This window comes from Engystomops pustulosus, chromosome 9, assembly GCF_040894005.1.
Source record: "Engystomops pustulosus chromosome 9, aEngPut4.maternal, whole genome shotgun sequence".
In the NCBI taxonomy this organism is placed as follows: Eukaryota; Metazoa; Chordata; class Amphibia; order Anura; family Leptodactylidae; genus Engystomops; species Engystomops pustulosus.
The window spans coordinates 57,363,709-57,386,351 of record NC_092419.1 but is presented as its reverse complement, the minus strand read 5'-3'; the positions used below and the strand labels follow the sequence as shown (position 1 = coordinate 57,386,351).

General features: G+C 42.1%; 1 protein-coding gene across 5 annotated transcripts in view; it reads left to right on the top strand.

Annotated features, from left to right (window-relative positions):
• The window catches only part of DRP2 (dystrophin related protein 2), a 206,713-nt gene that overhangs the window by 109,366 nt on the left and 74,704 nt on the right, over positions 1–22,643 (top strand). For all 5 annotated transcript variants that reach the window (XM_072123744.1, XM_072123748.1, XM_072123746.1 and 2 more), the window contains exons 8-13: positions 2,675–2,735; positions 3,733–3,794; positions 4,946–5,020; positions 5,871–6,072; positions 8,675–8,760; positions 13,249–13,406. In XM_072123744.1, the coding sequence (XP_071979845.1) occupies positions 2,675–2,735; positions 3,733–3,794; positions 4,946–5,020; positions 5,871–6,072; positions 8,675–8,760; positions 13,249–13,406 (644 nt within the window). The remainder of the gene's footprint in view (positions 1–2,674; positions 2,736–3,732; positions 3,795–4,945; positions 5,021–5,870; positions 6,073–8,674; positions 8,761–13,248; positions 13,407–22,643) is intronic.

Sequence of the window (22,643 nt, the reverse complement as noted above, 5' to 3'; positions counted from 1 at the left end):
TAAATGGGCAATTTTTAATAATAAAAAGGATATTTTATATCTTACGTAAGGATATTATGGATTTAGTAATTATTAGTTAGGTTCCTTTTAAGCAGCACTAAATGGAAAATTGATCTAGAATCAAGATGTTTCATGTTATAAAGCAGGCATAGTCTAGTTACAGTTCAAGTAGGATATACAGATAAGCAGCCACCATTGTAATATATTTATAAACAGTTTGTAGAGAATAGCAGCACAACAGTGAGGAACTAACTCAGGGATCAAAAACCCATAAGGCCTCCTGCACACAAAAATGCCACAAACCATGGGTCTCTTGGGCTTTTTTCCTGGCTGTGTTTCAGGGGGTTATCTGTTGTTGGATAATGGGAGTGTTTGGGAGTCCCCGGGTCACGTACAAGATAGGTTCCATAGGTTTGTTCTTAAGTTGAATTTGTATGTAAGTCGAAATTGTATATTTTAATTTTGTAGTTCCAGACAATTTTTTTTTTTTGCCCCAGTGACAATTGGGGTTTTAAGATTTCTTTGCTGTAATGGGACCAATAAAGCTTCATTACATACACCTTACAGCGGACCATTGCAGCCTGAGACTATAGTAAAGCATTCAGAGAGCTTCACCAGAGGTCACAGTTGGCAAAGGGGTCCGTCTTTAATTAGGGGTCGTCTGTAAGTTGGATGTCCTTAAGTAGGGGACCGTCTGTACTTCGGAATTTAATAAAGTTAATTTCTCTGATACTGAACCTAAAACTGGACAAATATGCAGACTATCTGGAGCTTCAATTACGAGAAAATAATAACCATTTACTAGAATCATTGGGTTACATCCATTCTACCAATGTCAACTTTTGTATTCCTATGTGAGTGATGTACTCCCACATCCCAGCTCCCATGGTCTCTATTTTTTTTTAAAACAATTATGTTGGCTTGTGGAATGTTTTCCACAGGGCAGAATAATTTCAGTGGATAAGATGATAAGTTCACATGAAGTACAAAGCAGACAAAATGTTGTTGATATAGTTTCACATCATATTCTAAGGTTCTATAAAGTTAGAATTTAAGCATTACTCTCACATTACTTCCCTCTTTTTATTGTCTTTCTACGGGCTGTATAGATATTCCCTTAATACTTGACCGTATTATGAAAAAGTTTTTCAGGATCATCCTACCTGCACAAAGTATGAGAATACTAAGGCTCATAGATTGTGGGATAACCAGTATCCACCCAGATGACCCTACCTTCTTATATTGTCTTCACTAATCTTGGCTTTTATCCATAAAACCAAGTGGAAAGTCTAAGAAACAGCTAATGAAAGCCCTAATTGCTTATCTCAAACCCTTTAAATTACAAAAAAGTGTACTTTAAATGAGTCCTTTGAGGTGGAGTCATAATCATCATTACTTGGATGGCAGTGTATTTAATTATAGTCACGTTAGCTGATTTTGATTTTTTTCTTGCAAAGCATTTAGATATTAGAATCCTTTACAAAATCAACAAGAAAATGTTTACAACACAAATCAGCAAGACAAGAAAATATCCTTGCAACAACATATGAAATATTTTTGATATCCCACCCCCTTTTCCATGAAACCAATTTAGGGGATTGAGCAGTGATGACCAGTAAGGCCAAGCAGGTTCAGGTGGGGCCAAGTGGGCATTCCTGAACCCCTCTTTTAGTTGTTTTGACTGTTGCAAATCGTGAGATAACCTAAACATGCCTGTAGGGTCAATGTAATGACAACATGCAGATCCCACTATTTGACATGACCCTCTTTTGGGCTGCTGTAACCGTCATTCTGTATTATATAGCTGGCTCAGCCCTCTTCATACACAGCGTTAACACCAGTTAACCACGCCACAAAACTCTGCACCTAAAGGGTGTTTTGCAGTGCTGATTCAGACCCAGCGCACTTATTACAGCTACTTCACAGAAATTTGGCACATGCCTGTTACACTGAGTGCACTAAAAAAATGAGCAGCTGAGGTGTGTATGAAGAGGTTCTGCAGCAACTAATATTAGTATGAAGAGGTTCTATGCCAGCAGTCTCTGACAAACTCTATAAATCTTATTTTTGGTTTATTAACTATTTACTTTATTAAATAAAATGTTGACGACCCAAGGGAAGGACAGATCGGCGCTTCAAAACTCACTTAAAATCCAAACATCAGTTGGAGATGCTTTATTAAAAATATAGGAAAGCAATACATTTCACCTCCGGACGGGAGCTTTCATCAGGCCTGAGTTTTAAAGTGCCCCTCCGTCCTTCCCCCGGGTCGTCTACATTACGATAACACATTTGTGCGTGGTTACCAAGATTTGGCTGCTGAACTCACACTCTTTTCAAGGTTTCTGTTCATTTTATCCCAGTTGTGAGTCCTGATTAATCGATTAGATTTACCTGGTTTTTGAACTTTATTACACAAGGGTTGTGTCTTGTTTTCTGTCTGTCTTGCATCTATACTATCCTGCTTTTGGGGCATACGGATGAATTCCTAGCGTCTTATCCCAGGTAATTTTGAATGTTTATTCAACAAAAGGAATTAATTGGGGCCCCTATCAGTTTTTCTAACCCAAGTGCCCCCACCACCCTTAATCCAGTCTTTGGTGTATCAATACAGTTTTTTTTACTGAGTAGGCAAATTGTTCTAATAAGAGTTAAGCACATTTTTATTTTCTAGCTTCCGTACAAGTGCCCTGGGAAAGAGCGATATCACCCAACAAAGTTCCCTATTATATTAAGTGAGTAAAATGTTGGCTTTATACTTAAATTTTTTTTTTTCATATTTATAATTTAACCTTCTTATATTTACTACCAGTAATATGCTGTTTCTTTTAATTTCCACAATAAAAGTATAAGCTTTTTCTGCTTTGATATCAATGTTTTGCTGGGAAATGCCATGGGAGTTAAGAGTTGGGAAAAAAAAATGTGTTGATGTGACTGCTTTGGTAATTGATATCACTGGCTCTTCGTTCACTTCAGATGTTGACTGGCAGCATCAGTCATGTGACAGCCAGTACTTCTAACCCAGCACTGGGATTGTCAACCCCACACTCCCAATTCTGGGTAAAGCTGCAGGACTGAGCAGTCAGAGCGAAAAAGTGATATTTTACTACCCCCAGCTGGCTCCCCAAGAGTTTTCCAGGAAAACTCTTTGTGAATATCAGCTTATCAGTACAAGTGTTTGACCACCTATGCCAGTGAAAATGCGCCTTTCCTGTGCAGTTTAACATTGTCTAGTCATACTTTTTACCTCCTATTATTTAGCTTAGTTTATGCCAGACAGCTTCACCAACATTTTGGTGCATTGGCATAATATAAAACCCCTTTCTTCATATTATTTGAAGAAGTGTCAAAAAACTGTCCAAAACCCTTGATTAGAGATGAGTGGACCCAATGTTCAAGTTCAGGTTTGGGTTGGGCCACCTGACCCATACATATTTCCGGATTGGAGGACAAACAGCCAATCTGCTTCTAGCAACTAGCTAAAGCTAGTTGGGGGACACCTGGCCCAACCTGAATGCTGAACCTGAACTTGAACATTGGGTCTGCTCATCTTTACCCTTGATAAATGTGGCAATGATTTATGATTTATAAAACTTTTCTTTTGGCTGTAGCTTCCCTAAAAATACCTGTCCTAAGGTAGGACCATAAATTGTTAGAGACAACCCCTTTATGTCTCATTCCTTAAGTTTAGATATCAATATACAATCTTGTTTGTCTCTTCTTTTCATGTAGTCATCAGGCACAAACAACTTGCTGGGATCATCCAAAAATGACAGAGCTCTACCAGGCGCTTGGTAAGAATTTGTTCTTCACTTTTAAACCCCTGCCCCAATTTATTCTTTGTATGCATTTATAAGTACATTTGATAGTTTGATACTAATGAATGCAAACATATAAATAATTAAAAGCTTCTGCCTCTTGATGTATCGGGCTGCCAGTAGCGCAGCGCTTATCCTAAGCCAGGCAGGGCCTGGCGTAAAAAAAAACGCAGCCGGCGACTTTTCACGTATGAAAAGTCGCCGGCAGCAGCGAGTGCGCAGGCGCGGGGACAGTAACGCCCCACGCCGGCCCACTCCCGTCCGGCCGTACCCCCCGCTCGGCCGGCCGTGCCCCCCCTTCACTCCCCTTCACGCCCCACTGGCGTGAACGTGGCGGATTGGGGAAAATAATCGCAAAAGCTAGCAATAAGGTCCTGATAAATATGCCCCACTGTATCAATTTCTCAAGGTTTGCTAGATCTCTGCTTCATTCTACAAAAAGCTTATATACACGGCTCTGATTACTCTGTGATAATAACGGCTCATGTACTTGCATGTCCATCACAAGACCATGGACAGATTTCTATCCAGGAGAGGTAAACATAGAAGCTTTCTATAGAAGGACAACAAGCAGAGATCTAGAAAACTGTGAGGAATTGATACTGAAGGTATATACAAATCATTATATTTATACTAGTATGACTAGATGACTTGTGATATTATCTTTTGTTTGGCATGATTGTGAGATACTGGATTGTTTACTTTATTTTTGTTTCAATTGCTTTACAAAAAAATAAAGTTTACCTCCTCTACTTCTCGCTTCCAGCCTCATTTCTGTCCTCACTTCAAAAACACTCCCATCAGGACCCAAAGTGTTGAAGGTCATGGGACAAGCTACGGTCAATCAGTGGCTGTAGAATAAGTGATATCACTGAAGCATAGCAGTAGTATCCCTGGAAATGGAAGAGAACTGTGCCTACTCTTTCTCACTCTGTAGATATACGGACTCTCCCCCTCCCCTCTCAATGGAGTTCAAAAAAATAGTGAATTCCAAATGAAAAGTTCTACCATGCTAGTTACATTGCAAAGTTTCGTATATCAACTTTACTACTGATTTTTGTAAAGTCTCATAAAAATAAAGTGATTTTGAACAGAAAAAAAGTAAAAAAAATTGTTTTCTTTTTCAGGAGATTTAAATAATATAAAATTTTCTGCATATCGAACGGCAATGAAACTGCGCAGAGTTCAAAAGGCTTTACGATGTGAGTACTAGTTAATTTGGGTAATTTGATATTCTGCAAGTCCCATAAAGACGGAGATGATCCTGGCACCATTATTTAAAATGTTATTCTTTTATTTGATTCAACTAAACATCCATGTCCATTAACAAGTGCATATTTTACTTACATTTTTCAGGCAGCTTCCTGTCTTTATTTTTTGCATGCAATTACAGTTAAAACCTTTTGAAGATTTAACATGAATCCTGCTGTGACAAAAAACAGACTCATCATTATGCAATATTGTAGCAGGGTATAGGATTTTTAATGGATTTTTGACACAGAGATTTCTGAATAATTAGACTATATAGTTGTCTCATTTAGTGGCCAATGCTTTTTAAATGAATTTGTGCTTGATTTCTCTGTCCCACACTGTTTTGTTATATTTAACCATTTAGGCTGGGTTCACGTCTTGTTTTTTAAATATGCTCAGCGTATATGTCTAGAACACTCCCCATGTAAATACTGAGCATACCGATTTATATGTACATACAGAGGCATAGTTGTCCTGACTGTCTGACCAGTACACGTTGCATCTGCTGCAGAAAGCTACATCTTTCTATCCTGCTCCCTTCTGTTGTGCGACACTCAATTGAGACAATAGTAGCCTACACTACAGTAGCCTCCTCCCTCCACATTTAGGGAGAGAAGGGGTGCCCAGATGACATTTCTATCTGTATGGGGATCCCTCCGACCTGTCCATACAACATATGGCACAAAACTTTATGTGAACCAAGCCTAAATTCCACTTTGACTTATGTATTTCTTCTTTTTTTCCTATTATCACTGTTACTTTATCCTTCTTTTGTTCTCCTTGTTCTATCCAAATTTTCAGTGGACCTAGTCACCTTGCCCCTCTTATCACAGATATTTAGCAGTGATACCTTGCAGTCTTCAGATCGTTCTCTTGACATTCTTGATGTAATTCGGTGTTTGAGTTCCTTATATGAGCGATTAGAAGAAGAACGTGGACTTCTAGTTAATGTGCCATTGTGCGTGGACTTAGCCCTCAACTGGTTACTAAACATCTTTGATGGGTAGGCATTTGCAAACTTTTTTTTATGTATAACTTTATATGTGTAAATGTAAAAATCATATGTGTGATTACAGTATTAGAGCAAATAATAAGTTCATGGAGAAAACAGCACAGTTGTCCTGCACATATCACTAAGCTGTTAGTATATTTTATATTACTGCTAAGGGTGCCTGGCTGTTACACCTGGTGCAAAGTAAAAATTGACAGTCTTAACAGATTTATCATTGGAATGGCCCAAAATTCATAGTGTGAACAGGGCCTTTGGTAAAGTGAAAAACAGATTTTTTTGTAATTAAAAAAGGTTGTGTTTTTCTATAAGTTTTTTCAAAAATACAGTTCACATTTCAAATGCATACATACAGTATATGGTTGGCCTGCATTGAATTATTTAAAAATGAAAAGGTTTTTTTATTAAAATGTAATGGAAATATGATTTGTTTAAAATTTTATTTGGTAGAATATACCTTTCGCATAAGCTGTACAGCACAAGATACCAGATGAGCTTTCAGCTGACTGTGCTGTTTATAATGTATGGAAACATAAAAGCTAGGCTTAAATGTTACATGGGATATTCTTTTGACATCTACAACCACTGTGCTTATAAGTTTTAATTGGCTTATCATATTTCAAATGTGCCATTGTATGACATTTGGTATTTTACTCAAGGGCATGAATAATGATGTAACGTCAAGCTTCTATATAGTCTAGTGGCTGTAAGCCATAGTTACAACAATACAACAAAATGTTATATTCAGTGGGTGAAATAAATATTGAACATGTCACCAATTTTCTCCAAATACCGAGCACGCTTATTGAAATTTGTTTAATTCTTTGTATAAAGTTTTTTTTTTTTTAAAGAGGGCCTGTCGTGTCAATTTGGGATCCTAAGCCAACTACAGGTCCTCATGGACCTTTTGGATTAGGGTCTCAAATTGACCTGTATGAGGGCTGTACATGGAAATTTTTTAAAAAAACTAACTTTTTAAAATTACCTAGCTGTGAGTTCAATGAGACACATTGGACTCACACCTGAAGATTATGCTCCAACGTCAACTCTCACGATGCGGCAAGTAAAGTTGGTTCTAGTGCCCCGGCTTTGCTGTGCATGCGCTTAAAAAGTCATACATGGCGATTTGGGACCTATGGGTGGCTTAGTGTCCCAAATTGCCATAACAGGTGCCGTTTAAATACTAACAGCAGCTGTATAATCCTCAGAGCTTTATGTGAATATTTTATTGATTGGGTACTATATGGCATTCCTGTGGCGATATCTCACACTTTCTCATCTGATATTGTAGCCAGTAGTCCATATGATGGGCAAAATCTGCAATTGACACTTAAAGTGTAACTCCTATTTTATAATGAGGTTAACCAAATTTTCATTGGTAATTCCCCCTTCCAAAACAAACACAACCATGGCCATATTATGCTTTTCACCTTTTCTTCTCACAGCTATAGGTTTTTTTGTTCTAAATTACTAGTTATAAATCTTCCTCAGCAGCAGATGAGGGGGCAGAGTTTAACCTCTGTCTTTGCCTCAAAGCTGAATCACTTATAAACTGCTCTCATGTCCCATGATGCTCTATGTTATCTCATGAGGTTATGTTGCAGCAAGTTCAGTGAGATTCCTACTAATAGATCCACTTAGCACTGCATATTGTATACATAAAGAACTATAAAGTGAATAACCTGGTAAGCTTTCATCACATGGAGGAGCATTCAGCATATGATAGGTAGTAGAAATCAGCAGTGAAACAGTTACATGAAGTGTATTGTTTGTGCTGTGTAAGCAATAAAGGTGCACTTCCCTGCTATGTAGATAGTGTCCGAAAGCAGAGACTGGAGGGGATTGCTGAAGATGAGTATATGACACTACTTGAGGTACAGATCACTATTCTTTCCAGAAGAGACCTGTATCCAAAGAGATAAAGAAACAAGACTCTCCTGCTTGCTACACACGGATAGCATCACATGACCTATCCCTCCATCCAGACTGAGCAGAAGCCCTTCCCGGCAGCAGTTACAATCCATCCACTTTCTTTTGTAAGCAAGGTGCAGTCTCACGTCTAGAAGTGGATGATAATAATAATAATAATAATAATAATAAAAAGTCAAAATCGATGATTATGACCAGTTGCAAATATGGGACCTGTTATATATCTGTTATAGTAATCAGTTTCTCTTGTCAGAGTGTGTACACCAATGCAAAAATTAGTAGATAGAAAAAATGACTGCACACATTAGTTACATATCAGTAGCACAGCCAGGCGATGCAGCTCGTGCAGGGAAAGGGTAAACTGAAAAGGATAGAAAACTTCAAGACACAGGTAATGAGTAAGTTCACGTACAACACAAGCTATTGACATTTTACTTTTATTTTGGAAGGAAACCTATTTCAGCTGCATATTTTTTTCCGCAATGTGTATGTGGGATTTTCATGGCTACAGATTATTTGTAGGTAATAAGCTACGTGTGTGGGTACTCTTAATCTGTCTAGATGCAGTAGTATTATGACTTTTAAAGCATCTGCATTTTATGCTTTTCAGGATGGTGTTTTGATATAACCAAAAATCTGATAAGTATTTGTCATTCCATTTGCACAGTGCTCGCGTTGGAAGAATCCGTGCCCTTTCTTTCAAAGCTGGAATTGTTTGTTTATGTGATTGTGATGTGAAGGGGAAACTACAGTGTGAGTATTAAGTATAATACTTAATAACCACTCAATAAACACTGTGCACACACACACACACACATATATATATAATATATATAAAAATACATACACTTCTATGGATGCCTCCAACTGTCATTAGTTTGTGTCCTCTCTAATAGATCAAATACTGCATTTGCAATTCTGTAAACCATTACGGTCAGTTCACAGCTCATTTATGCACTTATGTCATCAACCAAAATCAGGACTGGTGGGACACACAAAACAGCTGAAAATCACATTGTATCTTATTTGTGGAGTGTCATCAGTTTAACCCCTTAAGGACGCAGCCATTTTGTAGCTTAAGGCTCAGCCCGATTTTTTGGATTCTGACCTGCGTCGCTTTATATGGTTATAACTTTTGAACACTGTTACTTATCAAAACGATTCTGAGATAGTTTTTTCCCCACATGTTGTACTTCATTTTAGTGGTAAATTTTGGCTGATAAGTTTTGCGTTTACTTACAAAAAAAAAGAAAATATGATAAATTTTTTGAAAAATTTGCCATTTTCGAAATTCAAAATCATTGCGTTTTCAGGCAGATAGATTTACCACCTAAATAAGTTGCTGAATAACATTTCCCATTTGTCTACTTTACATTTTCATAATTTCTGAAATGTTTGGATAATTTATTTTGATGTCACGCGGCTTACAAAAAGAATATCGCTTTTCTGGATTTTCAGAATTGACTATTTTGTGGATAAATACAGTTTTGAATGAAATTTTACATATTTAGCATCAAAACCCCCTATATAACCAACCCATTTTCAAATCTGCACCCCTCAAGCTATCAGAAACAGCTTTTACGAAGATTGTTAAACCCTTGAGATCTTCATAGTAATTGAATCAAAATGGAGGTGAAATTTAGAATGGTCAAATTGTTCCCTTATACGTTCATTTAGCACTAAAATTTACACATTTCCAAAATATAAAAAGAGAAAACCCACCATACAATTTGTTCTGCAATTTCTCCTGAGTACAAAGACCCCCCCACATGTGGCCATTACTTGTGTTATGGGGGCACAGCGAGGCACAGAAGAGAAGGAGCGCCCTGCAGCTGCCAGGATTTTAGTTTTCTCATTGGCCCATTTTGAAGGCTATAAAATTTTTGCTTTTTCGTTATTTGGGCCATGTGATGCCATTTTTTTTGCGGGATGAGATGCTTTTTCCATTGTTACCATTTTGGGGTTGGTATCACCTATTGTTGAAAATTTAGGAACTTTTTTTGAGGGCAGGAGTAGAAAAGCATCAATTCTGTACTGGATTTTTTACTCTTTTTTTTTTTGGTGTTCACCGTATAGCCTAATAATCCTGTTATCTTTATTCTATGGGTCGATACGATTACGGGGATACCAGACTTGAATATATTTTCTTACGTTTTACTAAATTTGTCAAACAAAACCCTAATGTGGGGAAAAATCTATCATTTATGTATTGCCGTCTTCCAAGTGGCATAACATTGTTACTTTTTTGGCTACGGAGCTGGTTGATGGCTTATTTTTTGCGGGACATGTTGTACTTTGCACCAGTATCATGTCGGAGTACACATGGTTTTTTGATCACATTTTATAGCATTTTTTGTGGGATTGAATAGCTAAAAATCATAATTTTTGGAAGGTTTATAGCAGTTTTTTTACGGCGTTTATCGTGGGGGTTTAATAATGATTTACTTGTATTCTACGGGTTGTTACGGACGCGGTGATACTATATATGTGGGGTTTTTGTTATGATTTAGACTTTTTTGGGGTTATATGTCTCTTTATATGTTATGGGGCTTATGGGCATTTTTATTGATTTATTACTTTATTTTTTATTGAATAACATTTTTTTTTTTACTTTTTCACTTTTCCACCATGGGAAATGACCAAGCAATCATCTGACTGCTTGTTCATGATAATACTCTGCAATAATCATGTATTGCAGAGTATTATCAGTGTTAGCCTATGCACTTGCATAGGCTGGCACTATGCCAGTAAGATGACGTCACAGACGCCATCTTACTGGCAGTGCCTGCAGGCAGTGCTGGGGACCAGATCGGACCCCAGCACTTCCATAGCAGCGATCGGTGCCCCCCGAAAACGGTTCGGGGGGGCCGATCGTGGGGGAAAGACACCCCAGAGACATGTTAGATGCCGCGGTCGTGCTGACCGCGGCATTTAACGGGTTACACACCCGCAATCGGAGCCGACTCCGACCGCGGGTGTTACACTGGGGTGCCGGCTATTAGTTACAGCCGGCACCCCGTGTTTCCCGATGCCGGTTCGGCTCTGGACCAGAGCCGAGCCGGCATAAGCGCCGTGGCATATATATCGCCACTGAGCGCTAAGTCACTGCGCTCCGTGGCGGATATATCCGCCACGGAGCGTGAAGGGGTTAAATATCATATCCTATCCACAGGATAAGGAAAAACATACTGACCAGTTTGTATCTGACAATCACTGATCACAAGAGTTTGCTCATTAGTAATAGACAGTCAGGTTGAGCATGCGCTTTGCCATTCCATTTAGTGTCTATAGACACTATAGATGCTGGAAATAGCAAAGCACAATGCCCAAATATAATATATACTATACATTGGCAATAAATATTTAGGCCTATAGCATCAGATATAGATTTGATGATTATGACCAGTTGTAAAAATGGGACCTGTTATATATCTCTCATAGTGACCAGTTTTGTCAGAGTGTATATACATCAATGCAAAAATGTATATTTATAGTCACAAGATGCTTCTAAAGAATTGTTTACAATAGTTTAAAATACTTGATTCCAGTAGGACCACACAATATAGGAGTAGGACCCCTACTCCCAAGTGTGAATGTATATGGAGGTCTTGTATAACTTTTATAACTGTATAGTTGCAGAGCATACACCAGCAGGGGACTGGAGCCTCTATGTGACTTTTGCAACTTAAAAAAAAAAAAAAAAGTCGCACAGTACTTCTATATTTATGGCAGTATAGTGTAATAGCGGAAATAGTCCTTTGTGACTTTTTAGTAATGAAAAGTCACAAAAACACCCTCTATACAACTGTTTTGCTTCTTTTTTATGGCAAAAGTGCCCAGCAAAACCAATGATAAATCTCCCTCATGGTCTCTCTTTACTTAGTGATACATCCTAAAATATTTTCACAGCGCCCATGAATTGTATTAATATGTTATACTCACAGGGGAAGATTTATCAGAAGTGTCTAAGAGCAGAACTGTTCTAGAACCAGAGCTCAGCTTTAATTTTCCCACAGCTGTTTATAAAATAAAACTAAACTCTTTTGGTTTCCAAGGGTAACTAGAACAGTTTTATCTCAAATACTTCTGATAAATCTCCCTCACAGAGCATTTATTGCACTCACAGCTGGAGAGTTCTTCAATGGGGGTGATGCTAGATGTGGGGGCTCGATGACCAACTGCCTCAGTATCTCCAGCAAAGTGGCAGGTCGTTCAGCTTCATCTGAACTGCTATTACTAGGAGCTAGGGGCTGCCACTTTAGTCAGCAGCTACTAGAGCATTTTTAGGGTGTCAGGTCCTCTGTAAGTGAGGTCGGATGGGACCATGTATAGCAAAGATTTGGCCGACAACCTTTTTCCCTCAGAAAGATCCTTTAATATGGGCCATGGCTGGGATTTCCAGTATAACAATTACTCAACCTTAAGCACACCCATGGCAACTAAGAGGTGGCTCAAGACAATAGCCAGTCACCAGAACTGAACCCAATTGAAAATCTTTGGAAAGAACTGAAACTCAATGTTGGCCAGTGACAGCCCCAAAACCTGAAAGATCTGGAGAAGTTCTGTATGGACGAGTGTGGAAACTTGGTCAAGAGCTACAGGAAACATCTGACCTTTGTAATTGCAAACAAATTTCAGTTACTCTACAAGCAATTTTTTGTATCATATACTTTTTTATGCAATAAAATGCAAACTGATTATTTACGATTCATAAGATTATTTTTTGGATTTTTATTTTAGATTCATTTTTTAATGTGCCTTTTTATTATTATTTATTTTATCTTTATTGTGCTGCCATGTTTAGTATCATTTATGCATGTGGCATATAAAGATGGAAAACACAATAGAGTGAAAGCTGGGTGGCATTTTACTGAAGGCAGTAAGCTCCCTCCTTCTGCCAGGATCGGCTGTCAAAAGCTGTCATCACTGTGTCAACAGTCACTTCTGGCAGCACATAGACCTATGGACAGCAGCAATATGCATGCAAAGTGCAAAATGAGACTCCATAATAAATGCTCTTCAACATTTTACATAAAGGGAACTGGAGCCACACCACACTTGACAACCATCAGGTTACTTGATTTCATGTTTTCTTTTTAAGCTTGCTCTCTCTGCAGAACAAATATGAGAACATTTTTTGTAAATTTGTATTTTCTGAAGTCTTTAAAACCCAACAGATATGCCCTGATTTAATAGTAACCCAAAAGCCTTGCTCTGTCTGAAATATCAATATTTCCTCAGATTTATTTTCACAAGTAGCAGGACCTGAGGGTACCTGTGATCAGCGCCAGCTTGGCCTTCTACTACAAGAAGCCATTCAAATACCACGCCAACTAGGAGAGGTTGCAGCATTTGGAGGAAGTAATGTGGAACCAAGTGTCAGGAGCTGCTTTCGATTTGTAAGTGCATCCTCAAATGTTTTAATGATTGAATAATTTGTAATTGTAAATTTAATAAAGAAAAACTATTGTGTTTTCTATTCTAGGACTAAACTAGAGCGTAGTCCATCTGTACCTGCACAGTTAAAGGGGTTTTCCCACAAAAGAAAATTCTCACATTTCAGTCCCCTAGCGATGTTAACACACTAAAGATCATTTTAACCCCTTACTTTACAGTGTTTCTCAGTTTTATTGCTGTTTTAGCTCCTATATTTCCCTCAGATGCTCAGTACAAAATCCCAGGGTGTGGTTGGGGCCTCTCTAAGCAGACACATTATGACTAGAGATGAGCGAGCACTAAAATGCTCGGGTACTCGTTATTCGAGACAAACTTTTCCCGATGCTCAAGTGCTCGTCTCGAATAACGAGCCCCATTGAAGTCAATGGGAGACTCGAGCATTTTTCAAGGGGACCAAGGATCTGCACAGGGAAGCTTGGCCAAGCACCTGGGAACCTCAGAAAAGGATGGAAACACCACGGAAATGGACAGGAAACAGCAGGGGCAGCATGCATGGATGCCTCTGAGGCTGCTTAATCGCACCATTATGCCAAAATTATGGGCAACAGCATGGCCATGACAGAGTGACCGAATGAGGCTAGATAGCATCTAAAACATCCAATAATTGACCCTGACACTATAGGGGACTATGCAGAGGCAGCGGCAGCAGCGGCAGGCTAGAGAGTGTCTTGGCAACATACCCCAAATGGACTCAGGCTTAAAACCAATGGGTGGCAGAGAGGAACCAAAGGAGGTGAGCAAGAAGCGCTCAAATAATATCGGTAAATGATAAAAGTTTGCCAGTATATTTTGTGGATTACACAGCAGGGTGGCGACAAAGTTAACAAGTTTGATGAGGAAGCCATGAAAACAACCCAAAATTCTGCCTGACACAGCTCGTTTGATAAGGGGACCATGTATGGAGGCAGTGAACTAGTAGTAGATTAAAGGTGCTGCAGTTAAAACTATGTTAGTTGGATCTTGGGATGGAGCTGGCGCTCCGCTGCCAGGCGAGCTTTCGCCAATCCAAGCCCGTGTCTCTAGGCTACTCCCCAAACAGCACTTCTAAGAACCTTTTGTATAAGATCAAGTGTAGTAGCGTTCTTATAAGTTTAGGATATGGCGGGTGAGGGGAATGTAAACAGATGCGCAAGAAGCGCTGAAATAATATTGGTAAATGATAAAAGTTTGCCAGTATATTTTGTGGATTACACAGCAGGGTGGCGACAAAGTTAACATGGAAGCCATGAAAACAATCCAAAATTCTCCCTGACACAGCTCGTTTGATAAGGGGACCATGTATGGAGGCAGCTATATGGACTACTTTTGGAGGCAGCTATGGCGATGACGTGTGGAGGTAGCAATGGAGACAACGTGTGAAGGCAGCTAAAAAGACGACGTGTGGAGGCTGCTATGGAGACAATTTAATTTGGATAGTGCCTGTATGTGGCAGTCCAAAAAAGTTTTCAAACCAGAGGAGCAGGTAGCTGGTCCTCCAAAAAGATTAAATAAATTGAGTGCCTGTATGTGGCAGTCCAAAAAAGTTTTCAAACCAGAGGAGCAGGTAGCTGGTCCTCCAGAAAAATTACATAGATTGAGTGCCTGTATGTGGCACTCCCAAAAATTGTTTAAAACAGAGGACAGGGTAGTTGGCCCTCCAGAAAAATTAAATACATAGAGTACTATAGCCAGAGCCAGTTGGCCCTGGCAAAAAAATAGCCAGTTTCCTCTGCTTTAGTGTACAAAGAGGAGGAGAAGGAGGACAATGAGGAGGAGGAGTGCATACATTATTCTGGTTCAGCTTCTTTCACCTGGTGGAGAATGGAAATGCGGAGAAATCCAGGCTTTATTCATCTTGATAAGCGTCAGCCTGTCAGCGCTGTCAGTCGACAGGCGTGTACGCTTATCGGTGATGATGCCACCAGCTGCACTGAAAACCCGCTCGGACAACACGCTAGCAGTAGGGCAGGCAAGAACCTCCAAGGCGTACAGCGCCAGTTCGTACCACATGTCCAGCTTTGAAACCCAGTAGTTGTAGGGAGCTGTGTGATCATTTAGGACGATGGTATGGTCAGCTACATACTCCCTCACCATCTTTCTGTAAAGATCAGCCCTACTCTGCCGAGACTGGGGACAGGTGACAGTGTCTTGCTGGAGTGACATAAAACTGGCAAAGGCCTTGTAAAGCGTACCCCTGCCAGTGCTGGACAAGCTGCCTGGTCGCCTACTCTCCCTCGCTACTTGTCCCGCAGAAGTACGCCCTCTGCTGCTAGCGCTGTCAGAAGGGAAATACTGTTTCAGCTTGTGCACCAGGGCCTGGTGGTATTCATGCATTCTCACACTCCTTTCCTCTCCAGGGATGAGAGTGTAAAGATTTTGCTTGTACTGTGGGTCCAGGAGAGTGAATACCCAGTAATCGGTGCTGGAATAAATTCTTTGAACGCGAGGGTCACGGGATAGGCAGCTTAGCATGAAATCTGCCATATGCGCCAGAGTCCCAACGCGCAAGAATTCACTCCCCTCACTGGCCTGACTGTCCATTTCCTCCTCCTCCAACTCCTCTTCTTCTGCCCATACACGCTGAACAGTGAAGGACTGAACAATGGTCCCCTCTTCTGTCTCGCCAACATTCTCCTCCTCTTCCTCCTCATCCTCCTCCACCTCCACCTCCTCCGATATGCGCTGAGAAACAGACCTAAGGGGGTGCTTTGGCTATCAACAAGGGAATCTTCTTCCCCCGTCTCTTGTGACGAGCGCAAAGCTTCCGACTTCATGCTGACCAGAGAGTTTTTCAACAGGCCAAGCAGCGGGATGGTGTGGCTGATGATGGCGGCATCACCACTGACCATCTGTGTTGACTCCTCAAAGTTACTCAGCACCTGACAGATATCAGACATCCACGTCCACTCCTCATTGTAGACTTGAGGAAGCTGACTGACCTGACTACCAGTTCTGGTGGAAGTTGACATCTGGCAGTCTACAATCGCTCTGCGCTGCTGGTAAACTCTGGATAACATGGTTAGTGTTGAATTCCACCTCGTGGGCACGTCGCACAACAGTCGGTGAGCGGGCAGTTGGAGGCGGCGCTGCGCTGCACTGAGAGTGGCAGCATCTGTGCTGGACTTCCTGAAATGCGCACAGATGCGGCGCACCTTCGTGAGCAAATCAGACAGATTGGGGTATGTCTTGAGGAAACGCTGAACTATGAGATTTAACACATGGGCCAGGCATGGCACATGTGTCAGTCTGCCGAGTTGCAGAGCTGCCACCAGGTTACGGCCGTTGTCACACACAACCATGCCTGGCTTCAGGTTCAGTGGTGCCAGCCACAGATCAGTCTGCGCCGTGATGCCCTGTAATAACTCTTGGGCGGTGTGCCTTTTATCGCCTAGGCTCAGCAGTTTGAGCACCGCCTGCTGTCGCTTAGCGATGGCACTGCTGCTGTGCCTAGAGCTACCGACTGATGGCGCCATGCCCACGGATGGTAATTCAGAGGAGGAGGTGGAGGAGGGGTGGGAGGAGGAGGAGGCATAGTAGGCCTTTGAGACCTGGACCGAGGTAGGCCCCCGCAATCCTCAGCGTCAGCAGTATATGACCAGCCCCAGGGTCAGACTCGGTCCCAGCCTCCACCAAGTTAACCCAATGTGCCGTCAGTGATATATAGTGGCCCTGCCCGGCAGCACTCGTCCACGTGTCCGTGATCAGGTGGACCTTGTCAGAAACGGCGTTGGTCAGGGCACGGAGGATGTTCTCTGACACGTGCTTGTGCAGGGCTGGGATGGCACATCGGGAAAAGTAGTGGCGGCTGGGGACCGAATACCGAGGGGCGGCCGCCGCCATGAGGTTTCGAAAGGCCTCGGTCTCTACCAGCCTATAGGGCAGCATCTCCAGGCTAAGCAACTTGGAGATGTGGACGTTGAGGGATTGGGCGTGTGGGTGGGTTGCGCTATACCTCCTTTTGCGCTCCAGCGTCTGGGGAAGGAGCAGTGGTGTGCCCGGCCGGAGGTGAACGGGTTTGGTGCCATTGAGTGGGGTGTTTAGCATTCAGATGCCTGCGCATACTGGTGGTAGTTAAGCTAGTAGTGGTGGAACCCCTGCTGATCCTGGTTTGGCAAAGGTTGCACACCACCGTCCGTCGGTCATCCGGTGTTTCTTTAAAGAACCTCCAGACTTCTGAAAATCTAGCCCTCGCCACGGGAGCTTGACTACGGGCAACATTTGGTGCTGATGCACCAGCTCTGGCCCTGCCTCTCCGTCTGGCCCCACCACTGCCTCTTCCAACCTGTTCTGCTATAGGGCTCGCCTCTGTCTCAGAAGCACTGTGTTCACCCGGCCTATCAACCCAACTTGGGTCTGTCACCTCATCATCCTCCGATCCCTCAGTCTGCTCCCCCCTCGGACTTCCTGCCCTGACAACAACATCACCACTGTCTGACAACTGTGTCTCCTCATCGTCCGACACCTCTTTACACACTTCTTCCACTACGTGAATAATGTCATCATCACCCACAGACTGCGACTGGTGGAAAACCTGGGCATCGGAAAATAGCTCAGCAGCAGCAGGACAAGTGGTTTGTGACTGTGGGAAGGGTCCAGAAAACAGTTCCTCAGAGTATGCCGGTTCAAATGCCAAATTTTGGTGGGAGGGGGCAGATTGGGGGGAAGAGGCTGAGGTGGAGGAGCTGGAGGAGTGCCGATTTCGATGACATGGGTGGACTGCGTGGAAGACTGACTGGTGGACAAATGGCTAGAAGCATTGTCCGCAATCCACGACATCACCTCTTCGCACTGTTCTGGCCTCAACAGTGCTCTACCACGAGTCCCAGTAACTTGAGACATGATGAACCTAGGGAGTGCACCTCTGCAGCGTTCCCCTGCTCCCCCATCAGCAGGTGGTGTCTCACCCCGCCCAGGACCACGGCCTCTGATCCCTGCAGTAGTTGGACGCCCACGTCCACGCCCTCGTCCTCTACCCCTAGCCCTCGGGTTAAACATTTTCCAAATTAAAGTGTAAACTTGAAAAAAAAATTTTTTTGTGTTTATTTTTTTTTAGTTTTTATTTTTTTTAACAAAACGATGCTATCCTATTGCTATGGCTAGTTTCTAACCTACACTGACAGCACACAACTGGATTTTGTGCTTTGCAAGATGAGTTTGAGCTATAAAATGAAATAAAGGTAAAAAAAAAAAATAAATCAGCAGACTCTGCCTAATTCTAATCAAACCCCTAATAATTTGTCCCACTTCGGTGTTTGAGGTGGATATGCGTGTCACTAAGAGCTAAACACAACGGTCGCAGGTCTCCCAGCAAATTCCTCACAGTATGGTACTAGCTGCACTACTAGTGCCAGCAAGCCCAGCCACAAGCAAACAAAAAAAAGGAAAATATAACGCTATTGTAGGCCTAAGTAAGCCGTTGGGGTTCTCCTATGGCTATTTTGTAGCCTACAATGAGAGCACACTGCTTTGCAAGATGAGTTTGAGCTATAAAATGAAATACAGCTAAAAAAAAAAAAAAAAAAATCAGCAGACTCTGCCTAATTCTACTCAAACCCCTAATAAATTGTCCCACTTTGGTGTTTGAGGTGGATATGTGTGTCACTAAGAGCTAAACACAACGGTAGCAAGTCCCCCTGCAAATTCCTCACAATATGGTACTAGCTGAACTACTAGTGCCAGCAAGCCCAGCCACAAGCAAATAAAAAAAAAAAAAGTATAACGTTATTGTAGCCCTAAGAAGGGCTGTTGGGTTCTTGTAGAATCACTCCTGCCTAACACTATTCTAATAGAACACCCTAACGCTTTCCCTGACCAGCAGCAGCTCTCTCCCTAGCGGCATCCAGACACAGAATGATCCGAGCAGCGCAGGCAGGGGCTAGTCTATTCCAGGGTCACCTGATCTGGCCAGCCAACCACTGCTATCGACGTGTAAGGGTACCACGTCATGCTGGGTGGAGTGCAGAGTCTCTTGGCTAGTGATTGGCTCTATTTCTGGCCGCCAAAAAGCAAAACGGCGGGAGATGCCATTTTCTCGAGCGGGCGAAGTATTCGTCCGAGCAACGCGCAGTTTCGAGTACGCTAATGCTCGAACAAGCATCAAGCTCGGACGAGTATGTTCGCTCATCTCTAATTATGACCCATCTAGTTTTGTGGGTTGACAATGTGGTTAGATTATCATGGTACAAGATGTGTATACACTTGCATCTGGCTTCTGACATTGTACTAACACACAGACACATAGAGAGAAAGATGAGACAGAGCAGAGATAATGAGATGCATGAGATGATTACACAAAGGCTAACAGCTCACTGTTACACTGTGAGCTCTGCTACATCTCACAGATATGGGCCTACTGTCCCCTTCTCCTGGATCACTTATCTCCTTGTAGTTTGTATTTTGCAGTCTCTCTCTGCTCACCATGTGCTGGCAGCATGTGAATCAGTGAGTGTCTCTGAGCTCCGTGCAGGGGGCTTGGCTACATAGCAGAGACAGACAGAAATGTCATCTGCATGATCGCATCCAAGATGAGAGTCAGAAGTTACAGGGTCATGTCAAGGGGAAACTGAAATTGTGTACACCAGGACTGATAGAGACAGCCTGGCATTATATCTGTGAAATGTTGCATTTTTGTTAATTAACAGTGAATTAGAAATTGTGTTATTTTGTTATCCTGAGTAAATATAAGAAACTTGTCTTTGTGGGAATATCCCTTTAACACTATATAGGTTCTTGTGGATGAATTTCTTCTCAGGCCTTATATAAATGTATATATTTTATAAATCTATAAATGTTGCAAGTCATGTTAATAGGTTGGGCATTGCCTTAGACACTGTAATTCTAATAGGAAATATTAAAGCAAATTCCAGTTGGTTATATTATGGAGATATTTTCCCTAAAATCACTGTAAAGTGATTTACAGAGGCACCAAATGGCAAACTTCTGCATTTTTAGATTAGATTTTTACTATTATTATTTTATTCATTCCTACCAACTACTGATGTTATCTATAAAGATGATGTGTCTTTATTTTTATTAATGTACAGTTTTATGTTAGTTCTACTAAATATTATGGATGTCGAAATATTTTCTTTATTTATTCCATTAATCACTTTAATGTGTTAATTATCAAAGAATCTGCTAACTTCCATGTTAACCTATTATCTATGTTGAACAAAATAATCTTGTGGGGTGAGTGGCTGGAATGTGTAAAGTCAGCATTACATCTGCAATAGCTGGTGACTGAACTCTTAGTGGACAATTCTTGCTTCATACTCTTAGCTCCATTGAGAATAAACATGTTCTTAATGGAGAATACCTAGTTATAAAACACCTCAAAACCAGCTAGAAAAAGTGCTACTTCTCATGTACATACACTGTACTGATGGGTGCAAACATTAAAGGACAACTGTCATCAGGTCTCTGTAACTAATTCTGTCACCACTACCTGTTGGAGCAGCTTAAAAGGATTCCATTCAAGCCTTTATCTACTTATTTCATATATTAATCATTCTGAAACAATATTTTCTTTATTGTGTAAATGAGGCTGGGCACATGGAGAGAGAAAGTGATGTCACACCTGTAACTCCTCCCCTCTCCTGCCCCTGCTCTTGTCTGTATATAATGTATAGTAAAGCTTTGCTAGTGCTTAAGCTTTATCTGCTGATGTGCTGTGTTCTGCAACACACGTGTGAGACACAGACATCAGCTACCCAAGTACGTGACATGTTCTGCTATACACATGTGTGAGACACAGACATCAGCTACAGAAGTACCTGACATGTTCTGCTGTACACACATGAGAGACACAGACATCAGCTTCACAAGTGCCTTACATATTCTGCTATAACATGGCTTCATCCTAGGACAGTTGAATATACACACAGACTGCCAGTAAAGCACAGGGATGCGGCTATGCATCCCACTCATGAAAAAGCTGTACAGGTGAAGATGATAATGATTTATTGGACCTCTCTCAGGTCATTTGCATACAGATTTAGTACCTGATAGTTTGAGTTTACAGGCATGTAGAGGGTCAATGAAGGGATAGGACAATGCTTTCTAATGACAGTTTATGAAAATATATTTAGTTTTGGGGGTAATTTGCTTGACGTGTTCTCTTTAAGGATTTATTTACCAAATGCACCATCAACATTTGCTTTACAAGAAAAGGCATATCTCTCACAGTAAAACCCTGTTTTATGCTTAAAGTCAGGTGATGTAATTTCTTTTTGTCAGGCAGCAGGGGCAGTGGACCCACAGGACCACCCGGAAGATGATGTAAGCTGACACCTGGGAGTGGAGTCTAAGTGGCATCTATTTTCACCAGAGCCCGCCGCAAAGCGGTGGTGGCCAAGGCATAGTACAAAGTCATGAGGCAGAAGTGTGGTCGAGGACAGGCATAAGGTCTTGTATCGATAGGTCAGCACCGGCGGCACATGCGTCAAGTCAGGAATGAAATCAAGGTCACAATGGGAAATCAGGATAATCAAAAAGGCAGCTGGCCAGCGACAATTATCGGCGCGCAGGGCCTTTAAATCTCAGGGAGCCAGCGAGTGCCCGCCCCAGGAGGCAGGTACAAGCACGCTGTGCCGTCTAAGACAGCGCTGGATCGCAGTGAGGTAAGTGAGCCAGTGGGGGACCGGGGCAGCGGAGAGTGACACGGATGCGCCTGTGACCCGGGATTGATGTACCTTAGTACCTTGAATGGGCCCAGAAAACAAGGACCGAGTTTGTAGACGGGTGTCACAATGTCGGGGATTAGTCCCTTAGGACTAAAGTCTGTGGACTCCCTGGACCACCGCGGGGGATAAAAACCTTAGCCGCAACCCGGGATCGGAGTCTGAGTGAAGTCCTGGTCTTCACCAGAGCCCCCGCAAAGCGGGATGGTCTTGCTGCGGCGGGTAGTCACCAGGTTGCTCCACAGGTGCGACTAGGCCCGCGGTGGCAGCCAAGGTAGGGACACGGGGACCATGGATGGCAGGCAGGACCTCGGATGGCAGACAGGACCTCGGATGGCTGGCAGGACCTCGGATGGCTGGCAGGATTACCGGACCGCCACAGGACACCAGGACCGCCACTGGACACCAGGACCGCCACAGGACACCAGGACCACCACAGAACAGGGAAACACCACGGAACACAGGAATCACCACGGAACATGGGAATCACAGAATCCACAGAGGCATCTGGAAACGCTCGGG